General features: G+C 44.9%; 1 protein-coding gene across 1 annotated transcript; it reads right to left on the reverse strand.

Annotated features, from left to right (window-relative positions):
* Positions 1-2,272: 2,272 nt before the first annotated feature.
* On the reverse strand, positions 2,273-21,786 carry tax1bp1a (Tax1 (human T-cell leukemia virus type I) binding protein 1a). Its single transcript, XM_071527808.1, has 19 exons — positions 21,720-21,786; positions 20,650-20,858; positions 17,185-17,287; positions 15,578-15,768; positions 14,856-14,983; positions 12,226-12,321; positions 11,332-11,422; positions 10,970-11,155; positions 10,475-10,726; positions 10,103-10,288; positions 9,868-9,934; positions 9,181-9,336; positions 8,744-8,862; positions 6,645-6,731; positions 5,090-5,276; positions 4,835-4,897; positions 4,677-4,765; positions 3,621-3,703; positions 2,273-3,259 (listed from the first exon to the last, which is right to left on the reverse strand). The coding sequence occupies exons 2-19, from the start codon at positions 20,830-20,832 to the stop codon at positions 3,049-3,051; spliced, it is 2,478 nt and encodes an 825-aa protein (XP_071383909.1). The 5' UTR covers positions 20,833-20,858; positions 21,720-21,786; the 3' UTR covers positions 2,273-3,048.
* Between the last annotated feature and the right edge of the window lie 418 nt (positions 21,787-22,204).

Genomic DNA, 22,204 nt, shown 5'->3' on the forward strand with positions numbered 1-22,204 from the left:
TTTCTGTGCCAGCCAGGCCGCCGGTTCGACTCCTGTGGAGCAGGATGGCGGGCGGCGTTGCGTCATGTAGTGTTGCGGTGGCCAACATGTTGCCCCTTGACTGGGATTTCATCATTCATTGCCTCTAGAAAAACAAGAGTGGTGCGGTGCCCATGCCAAGACCCATTCATGATGTCATTCCCCTCATCATGCACAAAGTTTTCATTTTGTCGGAAAAGGCTCGGAGCACGAGCGTTTCTCCTCTGTTCATTTTGGTGGGTACGGTGACCTCTGACACGCACGCACCCTCCACTCCTCCAGTCTGCTGTTGCTATAGCAACCAAGTGTCGGTTGACCAGGTGTTGCACAAAATGTATGCTAAACACTTTACTTGAAGTTCATTGTGAGGCATTACAAGCAGATTTTAAGCCCATCAGAAGCATAAATAGCTTGTTCTTACAATGAGCATCCAATTTCAGAACATGACATCCAATCTAATGTCATGTCATGAAAGATACACTTGCCCCATAAAGTATTCAACTCCAATTTTTTGCAGCTTTTATTACATCATGTTCTGATTACAGTAATTATCATGCATTCACAATGTGCTCTTAATACGCTTATGATGCCTTTTAAAGTCTTCAAATAGTGTGTTAGCCCACCAAATTTACAAGCACAAAGGTGGCCTGAAAGACATGTCCATGTCTTTTGGCTACATTCTTTTTCAGTTTAGCACCAGTGAGTGAACCAAGATCTGTAAAATCTTGGTATCAGTTTCAGTGTGTCTGTGAACTTAGTAACCTGAAAATAACCCTGAGATAATGGTTTGCGTGTGATAGAAAACGTTCATTCCTGCCTCAATGCAGGGGAAGAGTTTCCGTGGCTGGGATCAGAGCAGAGACAGGCGGAGACGGACGGAGACGGAGAGTCTCCGAGTCGAGGTCTGTCAAACACTCGTAAAACCATCCCCGCTCCGTGGAGACCACCGTCACCATGGCAACAGTTCAGACACAGCCTTTAACGGGGCCACTTGCAGTATTAACACATATGGGAGAGGAGGAGCGGAGGCTGTGTGCGGAGGGAGGAGACATGGGAGGGATTTCAATATACTGTGTACAGTGAATGTATTGTAATGTGTGTCTGTTGTCAAGTGCTTTTAAATTATATTTTCGTATGTAACGTGGAGACCAATGTTTCCTTTTTGTATGGGGGGACAACAGGTTCTGAGGAGAGTGACTTGTAAATGATGTCAAACTGTCTTTCTATATAAAGAGAAGCTGCTTCTTAAATGTAAACAGGAAACATCTGAAAAAACAGCAAAATAAAGTGAAAAGTTCTGTAGCTCAGAATGAGTGTGCTTTGTGTCAGACAATACTTGGACCCAAATGAAGGACAAGACGACAGTCGAATGCATTTAGACAAGCGTACTTTATTCATAAAGACCTTCGCAATACACGCTTTAACCACCGTCCTTACATTCTCACGTGAAAAGGGCTTTTGAGACATGACATACACACACATTTGACTTGTGATTACTGGGCATGTGCAATTTTTAAAGCCTGAATACAACACTGTGAGGGGTCACCTTGTGATGGCAGGAAAATAGACAAGCAGTAGGATGGTGACTACTCAAGTAGAGTAGGGGGACCTATGGAGACGCATGCACACACACACACACACACACACACACACACACACACACGTACATGACATACACTCAATCATCGGGGCTGACATGGGCCTGCACACAAAGGAAAAAGATATTTTTCATCACAGTTCTAACTTTAAAACATGAAAGTACTTAACAATTAAAGTGTCCATAACTTAGTGTCTTGTGGTCTGTTGCGTTATACATTAAGATACCTCTCCAATCAAATGAAGAGACCAGTTCAGCTTCTTATCCACTGAACAAAGACCAGGAAGTGCAGACCGGCAAGTAAACCATCGTTGATCCATCATTCTGTCATCACTAAAAACATGAGGGAAAAACACTGAAGGGAGGCAAGGTCACAACAGTAGTTCACACGGGACGCTCCACAACTTATACTTCTTTTCATATGTACAATACATTCAGAATAAAGCCTTATTTAGTGCAGATACATGAAAACGTAGTGCTGTTCTTGTTTAAAACGTCTGACGTCTTTGCTCGCAAAACACTGTCATCATACGTACAGTAGTACAGTGGCTTGGGAAAAATCAAAGATCACTTCTCATTCGAGTCAAAAAAAAAAAGTCCCCGTAGCCCTTCCCACGACCCCCCCACCCCCTCCCCACCCCCACCAACTGTGCCCTTCACTCTGCTTCAAAATACAAATACAGAATCAGATGACTCTTTAAAGACATCACACATTCAAATGGATCTAATTCTGGATTTATGCTTAGAGGCAACTTCGTATCTCTTGTCCCTCTCCAAGCTCTTCGGTGTCCCTTCACTGCAGCTGTGAATCACGTGGACAATCAAAAGATGAAGCAATGTCTTGAATAGTGACTGATTGACTGCTTTTTCGCAGGCAAATCCTACTTATAAAGAAGCATTCAGGATAACTCAGAACAGGGACGTTTCTGACTTCAAAGCTGGACCCGAAAGATGTTCGGATGACAACATACTCTTTTAGCTTGAACAGCAGAAATGTCCCAATTCGGAGTTGTTTTGAACGTATTATATACGCATGCAGTAACAATGGTGCTATAGTCCCTTGAAGCAGAAAGATGAGCATCAAAGTGAGACAAAAGGAAAGGAAGAACCACGGCAGCCCAGCACTATCCCAATAGCATTAATGGTCCCTTACCCGTCGTGTTATAGTGAGAACTACCCTAAAAGGCTACCCTAACCAATAAATGCCTTGGTGGAGCAGCCGCCAAAGGGCAAACACCACTTTCTTTCAGAAGTGAACTACATCCTTTCTAACCTTTGTCAAGATTGCAATACAAGTGCTAATGACTGTTTATTAACAGCGACTTCATCAAAACCCTCTCCAAATGAACAGCTGAAAACACAGCTTCCCAACTCTCAAAATTCTGAGTTTGTCCTCTCCCCCAAACAATCCCGCTGATTGACCCCACCCCGTCCTAATCGATCTGGTCGAAGTTGAGCACGTGGCCGTCAAAGTGCGTGAGGACGTGCCTCTCGAAGAGGTGCTGCTGGCAGTTGAGGGGGAACTGCTCGGAGCAGACGGGGCAAACCTTCCAGTGGCTTTCCACATGCTGCTCGAAGCTGCGCTGCTCAAAGTGGGGCGGGAAGATCACCTCGCACAGCGGGCAGCGCTTGTGAACGTCGCTACTGTAGAAAGGAAGGGTGGGGGTTAGAGGGGCAGAAGAAAGGAGTGTATTTATTGCAAGGGCAGACTGGGATAAAACAACAGCTCTTGATTTCTGACCCAGACTGGCATCACACAACCAACCCACAGTATCACACGCTTATTCTGTATCCCATCATGTTAAAAGGGGCATTAAGTAGTCTATGACTTTTATCAACATTTATCGGCAACCAGTAGTGATTGCAACAACATTGCTAGACTTTGTCTCCTCCTACACAAGTCTAGTCTCAGCTCCCACCCCTCTTACACATCCTATCCCCTTGAATTACAGTAGGCTGAAAAGTCATTATTTTTGGTGTGTGTGTGTGTGTGTGTGTGTGTTACCTGGAGTCAAAGCAGAAGCTGCTCCTGGCTTCATTGCGTCTACCGGACTGATGTTCGCAGGCTGGCTGAGCCCCATCACCCACCTATGGCACACACAACACAAACACGCACCTTAGGAAGAGGATGATCCATTCACACGCTCACATGCCTGTACACACACACACACACAGACACATACACACACACACACACACTGGCGCATGCTCCCTCCAAAGGTTAACAGCTCTTTAATGCAAAAAAGAGGAGGTGGGGTTGAAAGGGTCATGAAACCACTGTACCAGTAAAGAGCAGTGTGTAGGTGTGTGTGTGTGTGTGTGCAGGTGTGCTGTACTCTTGCTACAAACTTTTCTATTTAGAGAATAGCATATAGTCAGCTTTCCTCACCAGTCACTGTTCAATTCTCTCCTGAACAACCAAAGAGAATTTGATAGAGACTAACTGATCTTAGATCTGTGCCTATGCTAAATTTCTCCCAATTAGCCTCTCCCAGCCCTCGTTATTGCCGCCTCTCTAGAGCTCTGAGAGAGTGACGCTAATTAGAGCTTTATGTAAATGAGTTCAACACTTTATCTTTTCTGTGGTAAGGGGAAGACTCAGTTCCCTTTATTCAGCGAGGAAGAGCACTCCAGAGACAGAGAGAGTGGCGAGACAAGAGGAGGATAATCATGATTACAGGAATTCTTTGGCTCCTGCAAACCCGAAGCGGGGGCAGAAAAAGTAATCTGTCATGCATTTATGTTGCTGCAAACTAAGTGCAGAGTTCTACACTAGGAGCTCATGGCTCAGACATACTGAGATCAAAGAAATTAGATGTGGTGATTGATAAATTTTGGATGCAGCTCTGATTTTCTGATGAAATGTTTTCATCATAAAAACTTCACGTAGAGCAAGCAGAAAAAAAACATTTATTTGAGTTCATGCAGGCATTATCTACGCTCAAGTAGAATAAATCTGATGCATGCGAGACCTTCATCGCAATGCAGTGCATCTGCAACGGAATAATGATGCGGTGACATTTGAAATGAATGAACTTCCATTGGAGAGTAATGCACTCACATTGCGAGGCTCATCCAGGGGGTGCTCCAGGCCGTCGGGGGGGCTCATGCTGCGGGAGGGCTGGATGCACACCACCTCTCTTTCCCAGGCTGCTGCCCCAGAACCAGGACTGAGCCCGGGGCTTGGGGGCGTGACAGGGGGCGCACAGGGAGGAGCGCAGGGTGGGGCCTCGGGGGGAGGACGGGACATTTGCTCAGGCGACAGTGCCCCGTCCGCCCCGTCTAGAAAAAAGCATGACACGGCACTGTTACTGCACGGACCAAATAAAAATGGCAGATATGCAGACAAATAGCGACACATGGGTGGAAAGGTGTGATAGATAAGACCGATAGATGGAAGAAGGAGAGCAACAGAAGGAGGGAGAAAAATGGAGAAACATCAAACACTGGGTACAGATTTTGAATTCCTCCCACCTCGTGTGGTGTCGGTGGAGTAGGGGTTGCCATACTGCAGCTCAGCGGGCCTGTGTGGCACCAGGGGTGGAGGGGAGGGGTCCTGGGGGTAGGGCAAGGGGTAGCGCAGCACCACAGGCTGCCGGACCTCAGTGCCCTGAACCCCGGCCTCCTGCTCCCTCTGTCTGGACATATAGCGCTGCAGCTCCTGGGGGAGAGATGGGAGACAACACCCATCCCTGAGCGTCATAGTGGCTCAGTATGGCTACACTACACATTATGCACTTGAGATGTCTTTCCTTTTTCCTCTCTCTGATATTTCTAATCAGTACTGTATGCTGTCCAGGTAAGCAGTAAAAATCTTTGAAATCATACACACAGCAAGAAAACAAGCCACATCTTGCATACATGCTGTATATTAACATATTTAATATTCTCATACTTTCTTTTTTCCTTTCATATGATTTTACTTAATATGTTCTACTGTTGTAACTGTCAGTTGTGTTATGTTTAGTACCCTCCATTTGCTCTATTCATACTTAAATCCAACTTTTCCCTTGCTGTATCCTATTTTTTGCTGCTGCAAAAACAGGCATTATTGAGGTTTTGTATCACTTAATTAAAAAACAGTAATCCATACATTTATGAATTTACCCACTGTGTAAATTTAGGAATGCCACAAGCACAGAGCCACCATCATTATCTGTTTGAAGACAGTGGGATTGACAAGGACAGCTGTGAGAAACTCAACACTTTATTGCATCAGCTCCAGAGTCCCAAAATTATGCATTTTCTACTAGTGAAACCACCTGGGAAGTAAGTACTTAAGCTCGGAGTAAAGTTTTCCTTTGCATCGTTACTTAGGCAGAATTGCCCTTTGCGATTATATCTGAAGCAAGAGCATTAGTACCCTACTCATTACTGTAATGGGTGTCAGCCTCTGGCTCCCTCTGCTCTGGCTTGGCTGATAGAGGCTCTCTCCCTCTTTTACGTCCCTCCCTCCCTCCTCTCTCTTTTCCCCTGGCCTCCTCTCTTGATGACTTCATTAGCGCGCTGCTATCAGGTTTAACATTTAAACCAGGGTTGGGGAGGTGAAACAGACACATTGCATGGCATTTGCACTGCCTAATGGCACTGTACCAATGGGCGAAAGAAGCAGGTATGGGTGTATTAATTAGTGGGAAGTGTGGAGGAGGGAAGGGAAAGCTACAGAAATGAGTTCATACGCTGTACTAAAATGGTGATGAATTAAATGGTATAATATGGACTTATATTGAGCCATGTGATTTCTTCAGTCAGTAGCTCTACCGTGAAATGGAAATTTCCATAATTTACAACCGGAAGACTAAAAATAAAACAATATCTGTAAACATCTGCAATAGTTGAATTCCCATTCATCATGTCAAACTCCTATTCCACTTGTTGAAAAAACTGTAGCACTATTTGAACCGTTAGGAATTGATGTGGTAACAGCTCATCTATACAGAGGTAATGCCCGCTGAGATGCCATGATGCTATACTAAGCCAGCCAGCCAGCTTAAGCACATATTGCGTGAACTAGGTGCTGCTGCCCTACCTCCTGTAGTTGCTCCTTGTCTCGAAGGGCCTGGGCCAGATTGCGTTTAAGCTCCGTCACCTCGCTGGCTCGCTCTGCCATCTGTACCTAAAAGCAGGACACACACAGGGAGAAGGAAAAACACACTAATATCAGGGCAGAGTTCATAATAAACTCACAACGGAATTATTGCATCCCTACAATGGAGAGAGCAACACCCACTTCAATACCTAACCTGATCTGAACTAGAGCTGATAAAAGATGGCCACATATTGTGACGTAAGCAAATGTTTTCACAGGCTGTTTTTTGAGAGTTTTGTGCATGTGTATTGTGGAAAGGTGCACAGCAACTCTTTGCCATTGACAATTCACAGTGTTACCAGGTGCTAATATTAGCTTGCTATGTATTGTTTTCTGATGTCACAACTAATTCCTGACCTGTTAGCATTTTGTTACCCTCAAGTTGCTTTTCTTATGGTCTTGCAGTTGTCCGACAACAGAAAAAGAAAGACATGTCAATGAAAACACTTGCATTATATCATACGCCTTACTGGCACTCAAAATAAGTGCTGACAGACTGAGTGGGAGGTGACGGCAAGTGGGCTTCTTAACATTACTGGCAATGGTGAGAACCCCTTCCCTTATTCCCTCACATCCGGGTTGGAGCTCCACTCCATTTCTAGCCACTGAAAAAGAGGAGCAGGCACACACACGGGCAAGCAAGTGAGCAAAATATTTGGTTGGTTGAGTTTTATTTAATCTGGAGCTCCTTCAAGTGTGCGGTACTTACTGTAAAATACACAGCTCAAGCCACAGAAACAAGGTCTGTGTCCAGAGTAGACTGAAGGAGCATTGCAGATCGGAGCAGACCAGGGGATGGTAGTAAATCTCTCTCTTTCTAACAGGACTGACCCTGTGGGATAGTTTACATGGCTAGCTGCCTGCTCTCCTCTCATTTCATCCCATTACAAAGACTCCAAATCCCCCCTCTCCCATTGTTTCTCTTTCTGCTTCATGTCTGTCTGTCTATCCCCCTCTTTTCACTCCTAAATTCTCCTCTGTTTGCTTCCCTCACTTTGCCCCTCATTCTCTTTTATCTGTCTTTTTTGTCCTCTCTCTCTCCCTCTACCTCTTTCGGGGATTTACGGCACAGCTTTAGAGGGTTAAGTTCAGGTGAAGGGAGTCTGCAACAGTGAATTTCTGTGCTCCCCCCTCTTCTATCTCTCTCTCTCCATTTCTCTCCCTCCCTCGTTCCCTCCCCTGGGTGGCTGGTGTAAACAGCTGTAAAGCATGGCGTTCTCCGGCTGCCTCTCTCGTCAGTCACCGGGCCATTAAGAGTGGTTCGAGGCCTGGGGCACTCGCCTCAGACCGGAGACTCTATCAAAGACAGGGGAGAGCCTTATTTACAGCACCGATAAACACACACTCACTCGTAGAGATCAAACGCCAGTGGGTACTCTGGCGGATATTCGCACGCAAAAACGTAACAGGCACACGTAGACACAAGCAAGCGCACATGCTCGCATTCTGTCTTGTGTGGAATGGATACGCATGTATATGCATGGAGTAACCTGGCTATTGGCCATACTCTGGTTAATGGCTTACTCGGGTTAAGCTGTTCATATGAACCTTTGATACTCTGTGATTCAGTATCCCTGCTGCCATGAATAAACCAATTAACAGAATATTACTTTCCACAGATAGAATGGTCCGCAAGCAATAGTGCAATACTTCTTTTTTGTCAAGATTATTTTGATAGCATTTCTCCTTTATTGGACAGAGTACTGTGTAGAGAGTCAGGAAAGATAGAAAGGAAGAGAGAGAAAGGGGGGTAGGCCCAATTCAAACCCAGGACGTCACACATGGTATGTGTGTGTTGTTTGTTTTAACCAATATTTATTCAGGGAAGGGTTTTGCTGAGCACACATGAGGGTTTAAGTGCCTTGCTCAAGGGCAAGTTCAACAGTAGTTGTTGACAAATTAATTCTTCATTTTCCAAGCCCCAGTCTGGGGATTTGACTAGACATCCTTACAGTTACATGCCCAGTTCCATTAGGCTACCTTGTGTGTGTGTGTGGTGTGTGTGGTGTGTGTGTGTGTGTGTGTGTGTGTATACTTACTCTGAAGCGCTCCTCCTCATTGGCCAGCCGCTGTTTGAGTGTCTCATTGATGGCGCACTGCTCCTTCCACTTCTGCTCCATCATCGCCAGCTCCTCCTCCACCGAAAGAGTCTGCTCCTTCTCTACCTCACCCACGCTCCTCCCCTCCGCCTCCCCCAGCACCTCCACCTCCACCTCCAGCTCCAGCTCCAGCTCCACTCCATCCCTTGCTTCCTCGGCCTCCCCCTCCCTTCCCGTCTCGTCGTTCTCCTCGGCACTCCGCCTCTCGTTCTCCACCTCCACCCAGCTTGCCATCCTCAGGCTCTCTTCCGGCAGGCTCTCCCGCTTCTCCTCTTTTTCAACGTTTAGTTCTTTCTCTCTGTCTTCTCCTTGGCTCACTTCTCTCTCCACCTCCCCCTGGGCCTTCTCCTTCCTTGTTTCCTCTCTCTGTCTCTTCCCCTCCTCCTCCTCTTCCTCCTCCTCCTCCTCATCTTCCTCATCCTCCTCATCCTCTGTGCCGGTGTGTGTGTCAGTGTGTGTAGGTTCCCTGTTGTTGAGTTCTGGGGCGATTGTCATTTCAGCGGCTTCTTGTAGGACTGCGGTAACAATATTCACTGTAAACACACACAGGTTAGAGTAATTACAGAAAAGTACATAGCAGCACATCCACTGGTTTGATCCAGGTTTTAGCATTTACTACTAGAACTATTCCTATTTGGATACTTTACTGTGATCACAACACCAATTCCATCATTTTACATTTTCGATAGTTATGGTGATAAATTGTTTTGTGGGCTGTTGTGTGTTGTGTTGAGTGAGTTCAGGGAAATAACACTGCTATGACGGGAAATGAGACTCAAACATCTGAGAAAAGCAGAATAGATCTGAACTTGTATTATGGAATTTGTATGCACAAACAATAGCTGGAAAAATCCTTGCATTGTTAGATATCATCAATATCTGATGTTCAGTGCATTCCACTACCAGTTCCACTTTTTTGGAGTAGCCACTTCCCCTCAACCTGCTTCATCTACTTCTACTTTAGTTAGTGATTTCCTACATTTCCCACAATGACTCTTGTCTATGTGTGTGTTTGTGTGTGTGTATATGTATATATGTATGTATGTATGTGTGTGTGTGTGAACCTGTTGTGGGTGACTCTGGACTAGGTGGCTCCTGTGTCGTCTCGGTAGCTGCATTTCTCTTTGGCTCCTGCAAACACACACACAACAAAAGCAACAATGTACCAGCAAGTCCTAGACAGATTGATATACAAATCAAATTCCCATTGTAATAGTTTAAGTTTAAACCTATCCATATGTAATATTATTGTTTTTCAGCCCTGTCTTTTCATATGAGTTTTTCTTTATGATTGCTTACCCCCTGTGCCTCGTTGAGTTTGGCCACCTGCCTGCGGAGGCGCTGGCACTCCCTGTACTTCTCCTTATAGTGCTCGGCGGCCATGTGAAGACGCAGCTTCAGCTCCTCCACCTCCCTCTGCAGCTCGGCCTCAGCCTCTGACACCACCACCATGCTGGGCACTGCCTCCGTGCATGTCCCTACACCCTGGAGCAGCGAGGGAGAAAAAGGAGTGTCATTTTTAACATTTTTATCTGTGTCAATGTGTGAAAGTGTGAAAATGCCCTGTGGAAATCACCATCTTTTCTGTTTTCCCTCCAGTGTTCCCCCAAACCTGGCCTAACACAGCACAGAAGGTGACAGCAGACGTGACAGAAATTAAGGGGGTTAGACACTCACCACTTCCTTCTGCGCAGCACTCCTCATGCGGTCTAGTTGGCTCTCCATGCGTTGGCACTCGGCCTGAGCGTCGGCCAGGCTGGCACGGAGCTTGTCGGCCTCCAGGCGGGCGCGGTACAGCTCGGTCATGGTGTGGTCACGGGCGCTGGCCGAGTCACGGAGCTCCGAGGCCAGCAGGGAGGCCTGCTGCCGGGACGCCTGCAGCTGCTCCTCGGCCTGACGGAGCTGCTCACGCACACGGGCCAGCTCCGCCTAGAGAGACATATACATAGGTTCATATATTTAGCTATACATGCACACACACACACACACAGTCAGGTATGCATGTACTGTATGTAGAAGCTCACACGCACAAATGGACACACAATTTATTACAGATATTTACATTTTAGCCTTTTAGATGACACTGTTATCTAGAGTGACTTACAAGTGTAACAGTAGAAGCAAATTATTATTATAAGGGGGGAAACTCCTCCCTCCTCCTCCTACCTTGTCGGCCTTGTGTGCTAGCAGCTCTTTCTCCAGGCTGTCCCGCTGGGCCACACAGGCCCTGAGCCGGTCCAGCTCCTCCTGGAACTGGGCGATGGTCACCTCCCGATTCAGCTCCACCGCCTTCAGCATCTGCAGCTCTGCACTCAACTTGGTGTTCTCCAGCTCGGTGCTGCGCAGGTGGGCCTACGCATGTGACACACACACACACATACACATACACACACACACACACACACACACACACACACACACACACACAGAACCATTTACAGGTCAGCAAGTAAATGGTAGACGTTAACACGTCCCTTGTGATTTATCCTAAAACCTGCAATCTTTTGCTTTTGAGAGCTTTATCCCACCTTGTACAGGTCTCTCTCATCCTTCTCGTTCTTCAGCTGGCTCTCCAGGTTGTCTCTCTCTGCCGTCAGCTTCTTCAGACGGTCACGCAGACTGAGACACAAATGACGATGGTCAGTTTTATAAGGCTCTAATCCTCAAACTAGTCCAACTTAGGTATCACAGTACACAGATTCTCAAACTCATGCAAAAAGTTACCCAAACGCAAACATAGATGGACCAGTTTTCTTATTGTGCTAACTGGACGTACTAATGCCCCTAGACAGAACCACTCTCGTAAGTCAGCAGTAGAGAATGTCCTCTTAGCTCCTGTTTAGTATTGCTCAACAGGTCTTACTACCGGTATGTGTGTGTGTGCAGGGGTTGAAATTACCACCTGGCAAGCGCCAAATGCTGGTAAAATTAGGGTCATCTGCAAAACTGGCCAGTTATTTTTAGAGAAGATAACATTTGAAAAACTTCCAATTTAGGTAGCATTTCTAGGTAGGAAGTCGATATTTTCAAGTTGTACTATCTCATTTGGGTAGGATACATAGGAAGTATCCTTTTAAGGTACCTTGTTTTGGTGTTTGGTGTTTTGAAGGAAGTGCACATTGGTTCCTCAGGGGGAGTAGGACATCCCACAACACCTGGGCAGGTTTTTTTTTTAGTTCACCAGCCTTTGGCAGGCGAGCCAATTAATTCCAGACACTGTGTGTGTTTGTGTGTGTGTGTGTGTGTGTGTGTGTGAGCGTACGTACATGCATACATACAGGTTATTACAGAGATGAAGATGTTGAGGGGGCAGGAGGCAGGGAGGAAGCCCCCTTAAAACATAGTTATTTAAACAATCATATCCTGGTGGAAGTGGATGGGTTTGGATGATTGATGCTAGTGTGTAAGCATGCACCACTCACCAATCCAGCTCAGTCTCTTTCTGCAGGCCTCTCTGGGTGACTCCAAGCAGGTCCTCCTCCAGCTGGCGGACCCGGTCTGTGGCCTCCGTCAGCCTCCTCCTCACCTCCTCCCTCTCCTCTGACAGGCCCTGCGATGAGCGCAGCAGCTCCTATGGGACGGAAACAAGTCTGTGGGTTAGACTGACAGGCACTGCAGCCAATCACAGCAGCTGGACTGAAAAGCTGAACTTCAGAAAGTCAGGAGCTTATGCAATACCCATGATCAATCACAGATGAAAATACTTCACTCGAGGCATGACAGCCACATCCATCAATCACGCATCTTCAATTACAAATGATGACAAATGTGGACTGAGTGATAGGCACCGATACTGTCAAAAAGTTAGACAGTAAAAGATAAATAAGTAAAAATTTGTAAATTATGAATAAATTACAGTTGAAAAAAATATTTCTTCTCATACAATAAAAATAATTTTGCATGTGAAGCTATTAAGAATTGCAGTAGCACAAACTGTGTGACCAGTCAAGTGTCCAACTGCAATACACACATGATTTGAGTCTTACTTCTAGGCCTGTGTCTACTGTGAGTGAATTCCTTCAACAAATTCCTTGTATGGTACAAAAGATTATATAAGGTCCGTTTTCTCTGTGGTTTGCCTGATGAGTGATATACCTTGTTTCAACTTGCTGCTAATCAGCAGTGGAGGACATTAAATCACCCACAGCTAATATTGGTTTTGACAGAACAACATGCCTACACATACACCCTCCCATCTGTTTGTAGTGCATGCACACATGCACATACGCACACACGCACGCACACACACTCACACTCTCACACACACACACACACGCACATTCAAGGACATATGCAGACAGACAAATAGCATACCCACCAGACCAAAACACACATAGTACACAATATATCAAACTGGATGTCTCTCTCTCACACACACACACATGCACACACCAATGCATACACAGCCTGGCCTCCCTCTGGGCTTGGCTCTGCGTAGATGACTGTATGATTTTTACGGCTGGCGTTTGGGAAGCACTTTAGCAGTGCATAAAGACCTTATAAAAAGTGTAGTCGTAAAATTAGCAGCCGCAAAATATGTACTTATGTTTTCATGTTAAACTCAAAGGATATTTTCATCAGCGTGGCATGAGCTCATGTACCTAAATGCTCTCCACATAAGAGTATGCGCACACATACACATACACGCGCACACACAAGTCGTATATCTACAGATGGACATGCCTGTTGAATGAAAAGCAGCACGTTAATAACAGTGTGTGTGTGTGTGTGTGTGTTACAACGTAATTTATGGCGATTTTGTCCTTCGTAAAAAGAGCAGAGGACTAACTCAAAGCAGCCTGTTCATACTTTGGGTCTAGACCAGAGAGTTGCACTAGGGGGCGATAAGAGACTAGATTCACAAATCAGAGAACTTCTGGCAGGTTTCACTGCTCACCTCTCCCTCTCCGCCACCCCGTCTCACATCGAGTTTTACCAAGCTGACTGTTTTTAGGTGTGTGTGTGTGTGTGTGTGTGTGTGTGTAAATGTGCTGCTTATCAAATGGGCAACTCATAAAATACACAAATCTGAAGTCTGACTCATCCTCAGGAATGGCGCTTATGGAATCAAAAAGGAGAGAGGGAATGGAGAAGGAAGATACTAGAGAGGAATGAATATGTCGAAGAAATAAATAAAGAGAGAGAGAGAGAGAGAAAATAGGCAGTGAGAAAGCAGTGGCCACTGAATCGCGTGACTGAGTGGTGTTTGTCCCTGAAGCTGGGCAGGGCTCTTTTTTCAGTCAGGCGGTTTTGCGGACTACCCTCCTCTCATTCCACACACAGACTAAAAGGGTTTGCAAGCGGGTGGCATAATGAGTGTGTTTGTGTTTGTGTGTGTGTGTGTGAATGCACATTAGAGGGGCCCTGTGGTGTTGAACCTGAATGTGAGTGTGAGAGCGAAGGGGAGGTAGTTTGTGTGTGTGTGTGTGTGTGTGTGTGTGTGTGTGTGCGCGTGGGTTTGACGTCATGTTTGTTCACTCTGTGGTTGCGATGGCATCGTCCCTGACGCCAGATGCCCAAGAAACTGCGTCCCAATTCCGTTCTGGCCCACTGAGTCAGGTCGTTAAAGAGGGAGAGAAAGACTGGCGCACACCACACACACACACACACACACACACACACACACACACACACACACACACACACACATACACACACACACACACACACACACTCTTTGTGTGTCTCTCAAACATGGATACAGATTATTCATAAATTCAGGCCTTTGATGTTTTTAGACCTGTGATCAGTGGTGAGGAACCGGCTCCGCACACACACGAGCAAACAGAGTCTGTCCGTCTAGGTACACACACACCCCCAAACATGCACATACACCCACACACTTACATACAAATACATGCTCTCTCACACACACACACACACACACCCTCAATCTGCTCTTTACCTCCCTGCTAATGTGTGCTGTGTGCTTAGAGAAGGCAGCAGGTCTCTCCATCTTTCTCCATGCCTCCCTACCTCCTTCCCTCCATCTCTCTCCATCTTTCCCTCCCTCCCTCTATTAACCTGGTTGTGTGTCCGCAGCAGGCAGCACGTCTCTCTTTCCTGCTCCCGCTCCCTGGCCAGCCGTTTCTGCTCCTCCTGCAGCTGCTGTTTCTCCTCCTGCAGGAGGCGCATGGCCTTCAGCAGCTCCCTGCGCTCCTGCTGCGCCTCCTCCACGCGCTGCCAGGCAGGAGGGGAAGAAAGAGGAAGGAGAAAAGGAGTAAATGGTATCTGCTCCTTGGAGCTTTGGGTAATCAGATGAACAGTGTACAGCCAAAAAATCCTTGACCAGGCGCTTGATGTAACAACAAAGAAACAGTAAACATGTCATCTGTCTGGTCCAATCAGTAACAAATATGTTACCTTGTTTTGAATTGTAGTTGTAACGCCAACCTTGGGTCAGTGTAATTTTGAAAACACCAGAACCAGCGGTGAGTCACATCTTTTGCCCAAGTTTTGTCAAAATCCAATCAGTGGTGTTTGAGATTTTGAGATATTGTGAAAGATACATGGACAAACAAAATAACAATAGCACCTCCATTGCGCTAATAAGTGTAATTTTGAAAATGCTGGGAAGCAGTGGTGAGATGCATAATTCCCTAGGTCACAATTCAATCAGTGGTGTCTTTATTGATCCCCATAGCGAAATTTTCTCTCTGCTTTTCTCCTTCACAGGGAGGTCAAAGGTCAGGGTCGGCTACACAACAGCAAGAAAGAAATATCTGCATCCCGAATGTATGTGTGTGTGTGTGTGTGTGTGTGTTCCCTCCCTACCTCCAGCAGGCCGGTCTTGGTGGTGACGACAAGTATGTCTGAGTTGCTGTCATCCTCGGTAACAGTCAGCAGCTCTTCGGTGGGCGTGGCCGACCTGAACAGGAAGGGCGTGCTGGCGCCTCTGATGTCACCAGTGTGCGTGACGTAACAGAACTGGTAGAACTCTCCATCGGACTTAGGAACATAGTAGCCTACAGGGCAAAGAGACAGGAATGTGTGTGAGAGGTGTGTGTTAAGGCATGCTATGTGTGTTATTCATCTTATTTGACCTTTATTTAACCAGGTAGTCCCACTGAGATTAAGAATCTATTTTCAAAGGAGGCCAGGCCAACAGAGCAGGATCAAGACTAACATAAAAGTTGAAGACAAGCAACTACAATAATGTACAAAAGCAAAACACAATCAAAATCACATGATAGGCAAAGTCAAAATTTGCTCATTAAGTACTCAAAACAGCAAGTCCAACAGCAAACAAGCAGGCTAAGGAGCCAAACAGCCACAGTCCCTTTATAATCAGTTAGAGAAACCAGCTTTCAGTGTTAAATCACTTTCAGTGACAAAGAGGGAGCAAAATACATGAAAACACTTATGCTTAATTCTATTCCAAGCTATACCTGAATGTATTTTATTTGTAGAAATGTGTGGGCAAGTCATATCAGTATTCCAGTTTATCAAACTCATACAAGTACGCACAAGTTAAGTAGTGCAGTGCACACAACAGTATAACTCACTGTTTCTCTTAGAATACTTGAGAACCTGGTTTGCCACTTATAGACTACTTCCCAAGATCTGTTCGAGAATCTGCTCCAATTACATCTTTTTTCTTGGATACTTACATCGTGATATATAGATTCATAGCACCATAATTCCCCTGTAGTTGTTTACTTTAAGTGAAAAATAAAGCCAGATGACAAATTTTCATTTTTCTCTTAATCTCTCTATTTTTCAAGCGATTAGGTCACTTTTCCCTCAGTGGAGGGCTGCAAGGGGCTAAAAAACAACAATGGACGCAAAAATACACAATATCTACATACATAGTACTTCACAATGGAGAGAAGATACTGCACTTCATGAGAAATAGTGAACTCTGCCCAAGAATATAATTCATGAGAACAGTAGCAGGTGAATTTATTTATTGGAGTCATACTCATATTTCAGCTGGTGACTCATCATTTATATATGCTATCATTCATTCATTTCAAACAGCCCAGAGCTCCACTCTGAGGTCTAACTGGAACATATTAAACGCGTGTTAGGTCTGGTTCTGTGGGACAGAGAAGTGAGTACAGTGAATCCAACAGCCAACCGGTTTTACTGACTACTGACACACCACAGTGTGCTCTCATATTTTCACTGTGTAATATCTGACCGTTTCAGACCCAGTAAAACCAGTTTGCAGGCCCTCAATGTGGGTCTGTGTATGTGTGTGGTATGAGAGGTGCTCAGGTCCCAGGCCGCGGTTTGCGGTTGTGTTCCCTTAATAAAATAAAAGCACTGGTTTTTATATGCACCGTTAAATGGAGGAGTTACCTTGGAATACCCTGGGTCTGTGCATAGTGGTTTACATAGTCTGTGTGTGTGTGTGTGTGTGTGTGTGTGTTTTGTACCTTGGAACACCACAGTCCTGTGCACAGTGCTTCCTGGTTCGTAGTTCTCAGGCATGGGAGACCAGAGGAAGGTGTAATAATCTCTGGCTGTGCTCCAACCCACCTAAGGACACATTGCAAACAACAACAGAGATGTTCATCCGCAACAACATATAGTACACAACTGGGCTGTGTAAAGAGCAAAACAGAATGTTGAAAAATCAAACATATGTTGCACAGGCTTATCATAAATGTTTAGCAGACTGATGACATGTGTAGAGCATTAATGTTTCCACCAAGTCATCATATAGCTTTTAAGGGAGGCATGTATAACGGATATTTTCTACGACATAGGAACTTAATGGAGCACGCTGGAGGATTATTGACAGTGTTCAAGGCAAGAATGGAAACATTTAAGACCCTGCATGCCCTCCTTCCTCTATCCACCCCCCCCCCCCCCCCATTCTTCCACACACCTCCTCCTCCTCTCTCCTTCCCCTCAGTTCCTGCCCCTTTTGGGCTCACAAAGAGGGGCGGTGGAGGTGTGACATTGGGGGGGGTTGTGTATGTGGGTTTGTGTGCGTGTGCATGTGCACACACATGCGCAGGCTCATGAGACGGTAGAGAACAACCCATGTGGAAAAGAGAATGGGAAAAAAAAGAAGAACTGAGGAAGAAAAGGTGAAAATTTTACACAAAATGGCAAGGGAGATGTAATTATATGAATTTCATGTGTTGTTAAGTGACAGATGATGAAAGGGAGTTGTGAACATCATAACTCTGGCCCTGCGTCGTAAAGCTGTCGCGCACAATCACGCACTCTCTCTGTCTGGGCTGCTCACACGCATGCAAACACACACACATACACACACCTCATTTCAACTCACATGTGCAATACATGCATGTGACATTACATAACTGCACTTAAGCCATGGATATCTCAACCACCTGTGGGACTATGGGACCTTTCTCCATTTTAGAAAATGGGAAAAAGGTGGCACCAAAGAAAGTTTCTCATTTGGACAGCTATAATCCCCTATAATATAGTCATCATTTTATATTACATTTTAGGCAGTTACTTACAAGAAGTCAACTTACAGCACTGTATCATATGTTGAAAGGCTGGAAACATCGGAACAAATTATTTTAGTTTTAACTGAATGAATGCTTTATTTTCAATACGTAAATAATGTAATTATTTCTTCACAAGATTAACATAAAACCAATTATGAGATTAAATGAATTCAAGTAAAACAAAATGTATGAGAAAAAGATAAGTGCCAATTCCTGACTAAGCATTTGGAAGCTTTAAATATGACAACAGTAAATCAAGCCAGCTATTCAAAACACTTGTCAAAGTTTCAGGCTGATAATACAGTTGCATGACCCTATAATTGTAGTGTTTCGCTTATCAGCCCATTACACTGAGTATAATACTATTCCAAACTAATGGTAATTGTCAGCATCGAAACTTGGGCCAAGAACATTCTTTCCACCTAAAAAGTATTTCAGTATGAGGCTAGGGTGTGATGGCTCAAACTTCAGCCAAGTTTGCGTGTGTGCTCACGTGTGTGTGTTTTTGAGTGTACAGACATAAATAATTTGCAAATTGCAGAGTGAAGTTGACTGACACTTGGTTAGGTATGGTGAGGCGTTCCAACACGGGAGTGATGTTATAAAATAATCACAGGCGAAGCAGCTATCAATCATTCTGCCAAGCTGTGAGGGAACAGTACGATGACATGTTAATTATACACTTACACAACGGGTTTCTCCCTGCCGACCCAACAAACATGCCACAACCAATAACCTCCAAGGGGCTTTTTGGGTTGCCTGTGTGTGTGTGTGTGTGTGTGTGTGTGTGTGTGTGTGTGTCTGACAACATCAGACTCAAACCTAAACCTAAACCTTTCACTGGACAAACGAAGAAACTACCAAATATTTTCTGTTCAATTTATCAAATTGATGCGTCTAAAATTTAGCTTACATGCTGGAAAATGTAAAGGACATGTTTGGTTAGAGTGTACACTGTCAGTGTTTACAGTATACACATTGTTAGTGAGTACAGTTTGAGTGTACAACCGTCTAGGCATACATAAGTGGTTACACCAGGATCCTTATAAATTGTACTATGGACAGTTTATGCCACTAGGGGGTGTCTGTGTACAACTCAACTGGTGCCTGTCTGTGAGGTCTGAGTCATCATTGTAGCAAGTCTGCTTTCTTGCTCAGTCTCTCTGTCTAAAACAGGTAACGCCTATAGATGTAAAAGGTTAGAGGGAGAAAATGCTCTCTCCCTGAGTCATCTCTGTGCAAAATTTATGCTTCTGGGAGGCCTACACAGAGAGAGTCATCAACAGTGGGAATGTCAAATCTCATCATTCTCTTTTACTAATCCACCAACCAAGTTCATCTCTAGAATAGAGCTTCCAAACAATGTTACCTACAGACAAACCTGCCAGCCACAACAAAGACTTATCGGTATTTGGCTGGTGGCTGAAGTAAATTTCCCACCCGCTTGCATAAAAAACAAATTATCATGAGCTGAATGGGTTTGTTGTAATAAAAAAAAAAAAAATCTCACTTAACCTCCAACTCAGCTCTTTAATTGCAAAGATCCTGCTACCTCCGGCAGATGAAATGCTTAAATTTCTCTCTGAACACACAAAAAGACAGACACACGTACGTCAAAAGGATTAAAGAAGCACAGTCTGCTTGTTCCCTGACATGAAGTGCTAACCATCAAACAGGTTTCATTAGCGTGGATTACAACAATTACATTTTCCAATCGACTTTTTCCAAATAAACCCAGCATCTTTATTCCTTTTTAATTGAGCTGGTGGATTTGAAGTCAGTTCTTAAACGACGATAAAATGTTTGTCTTTTGACTTTACGAGACATTAAGTTTCCTCATTCACATTTCCTGTTAATTACGTGTGAGATTTGATGGCCTTGATAAAAGAGTGGAACGAAGGGAAGGGAAGGGGGGGTTGTAGTAGGAAAGGAGAATATGAGAAAGATGGAAAGAGAGAGAGGGGAATGAACAAGAGAAAACGGGGAGGAGGACAAGGTCTTAATAAGAATCAGAGCGGTTCATAAAGAGCACCAAATGTTTGCCCCCCAGCGAGGCCAGCCCACCCCGTACACTCTTCCTCTTTCTGCATGGAGAGCAACCACACCAAAGCTTGCGCTGTGGTTTTAGGCACAGAGTGAAGAGCCAAGCCGTTAGCGTCGAGGCAGATGTATGGTTTACATGTGTTAATGTGCCAACTGCCAAAGTATGGCCTATTAAGAAAAACCTGACACACATTCCTTTATGTAAAGGGTTGGGGAAATGTTCACGCTCTCAATATCTGTATGTTTTAGATCTTAAAGTCACAGGTGAGGTAGTGTACTGTAATGGTTTAGATGAGTAAACGTTTGGTCCTTAATTGATTAATACTAATCTATTACACAGGTAATGTAGGTGTGGTGCATGTGAGGTACCTTGAAGATGCCCACCCAGTCTTTGGGGTGGGGAGTAATGTACGGGGTCAGGGTGTAGCGACACTCCAGTGGTGCCTGGGGCAGGAAACTCTTCCCTACATTCTGGAAGATGACGTGGGCGAAGTTAGACGTTTCCATAACACTGACGCCCGGCGACGAGTCCACCACCTGGAATGATGACATCATATCCTGTTGGTCACTTCATCTGTCTGGAAGGGAAAAACCAGCAGAGGATAGAAAAGATGAGTATTACAGAGGAAGAGAGGCAAGGAAATGTCAGCGCTTTCTTTTAGTCACACACAACCAAAAATCTAATCTGGTAACAAACTAGGGTGGGCTTCCGCCCAGAGGGTCACTGGTTCGAATCCCAAGACCAGCTAGGAAAATATGGGTGGGGAAAGTGAAACGCCTTCCCTCAGTAACTACTGTCGGAGTGCCTTTGAGCAAGGCACTTAACTCTCAACTGATCCAGTGGAGCTGCTCAGTGGCAAACATTTGAAGGACTGTGGTTGTACTGGGCAGTTCCCAGGTGTGAATGTGTGTGTGAATGTGATGCAGGGCGGTACTGAAAAAGAAGCTGATGCTCATTCATCTTTCCCTGGATGAGGATAAGCTTGAAAAAACAAACTGCTTTGCACTTTTTTCCCCATGTCATCCAATATTGGCCTCCTGACCTAAGAGCATACAATAAATGTGGGTTATTTAACCAGCTATTACTGCTATTACCAGCTATTACTGCTGCTCAATTCAACTAACTATCTTACAATAACATAACATCATACTAATAGCCTACTACAGCCACAGTGACGACTCCCTGTAATGACCTATTTCCTTGAATGCAGTCTAAAACACTTGCTAAATGTATTGCAAAGTACCGTTCAGCTCTGCCATTTCAAACTAGCCGAGTTAAGAAGAAGATAATCTTATTTGCGCTGGCTAGTTAGCTAACATTAGCTTGTGAGCAGGCCATGTCATGTCATGTCACTAGCTAAACATTAGCCGGACAGTTAGCTGGCTGACTCACGAGACGACAGTTATGAGATATGTTTAGCTTAAAACTGAAACAGTACCCCTTTTGATATGAATTCCACTTGCAAAAAAGATGCGATTTCTGCCGGGCAGGCCGTTGTTTTTGCCACTGTCCCCGTTGTTGTCAAGGCGCTGACGGTGCTGCGTCTCTTCCTGAAAGAGCAAATGATGCTGTCACTTCCGGGATGCTGATAGCGGTACCAAGGATGCTGAGGATGCTGAGGAGGACAGAGGTCTTTACGACTGGATATGTATTTCCTTTTCAGGCTACGTAAAATAAATCACTGTTTCCCTTCCCTTTCTGCATCACATAAAACAAGATCGGTTCACCTCATAATTGAAAAATATACCAGAGCCTAATCTTCTTCAGTTCTAATGTCCAAAACTTTGCAAAGTGAAAATATGACGTGCACAATATATGTGAAGTTTTGTATTTTAATAAAATGAGTATACATTTTTGATGGCTTTATCATTAGAGTGAATACTGTAACGACGATATAGCGGCAAAGGGCTTGACAAGTGAATG

The sequence above is a fragment of the Centroberyx affinis genome, unplaced genomic scaffold (assembly GCF_046629955.1).
Source record: "Centroberyx affinis isolate AG114_WGS23_722 - 3 ecotype Tasmania unplaced genomic scaffold, CSIRO-AGI_Caff_v1 ptg001577l_1, whole genome shotgun sequence".
Taxonomy (NCBI): domain Eukaryota; kingdom Metazoa; phylum Chordata; class Actinopteri; order Beryciformes; family Berycidae; genus Centroberyx; species Centroberyx affinis.

Coding starts and splice junctions, on each gene's coding strand:
- tax1bp1a (XM_071527808.1), bottom strand. CDS start 20,832: ATGTCATCATTCCAGGTGGTGGACTCGTCGCCGGGCGTCAGTGTTATG. Junction 15,769..17,184: donor CAGGACTGTGGTGTTCCAAG/GTACAAAACACA, acceptor TTTGCCCTGTAG/GCTACTATGTTCCTAAGTCC. Junction 10,727..10,969: donor TAGCACACAAGGCCGACAAG/GTAGGAGGAGGA, acceptor CTCTAGGCGGAG/CTGGCCCGTGTGCGTGAGCA.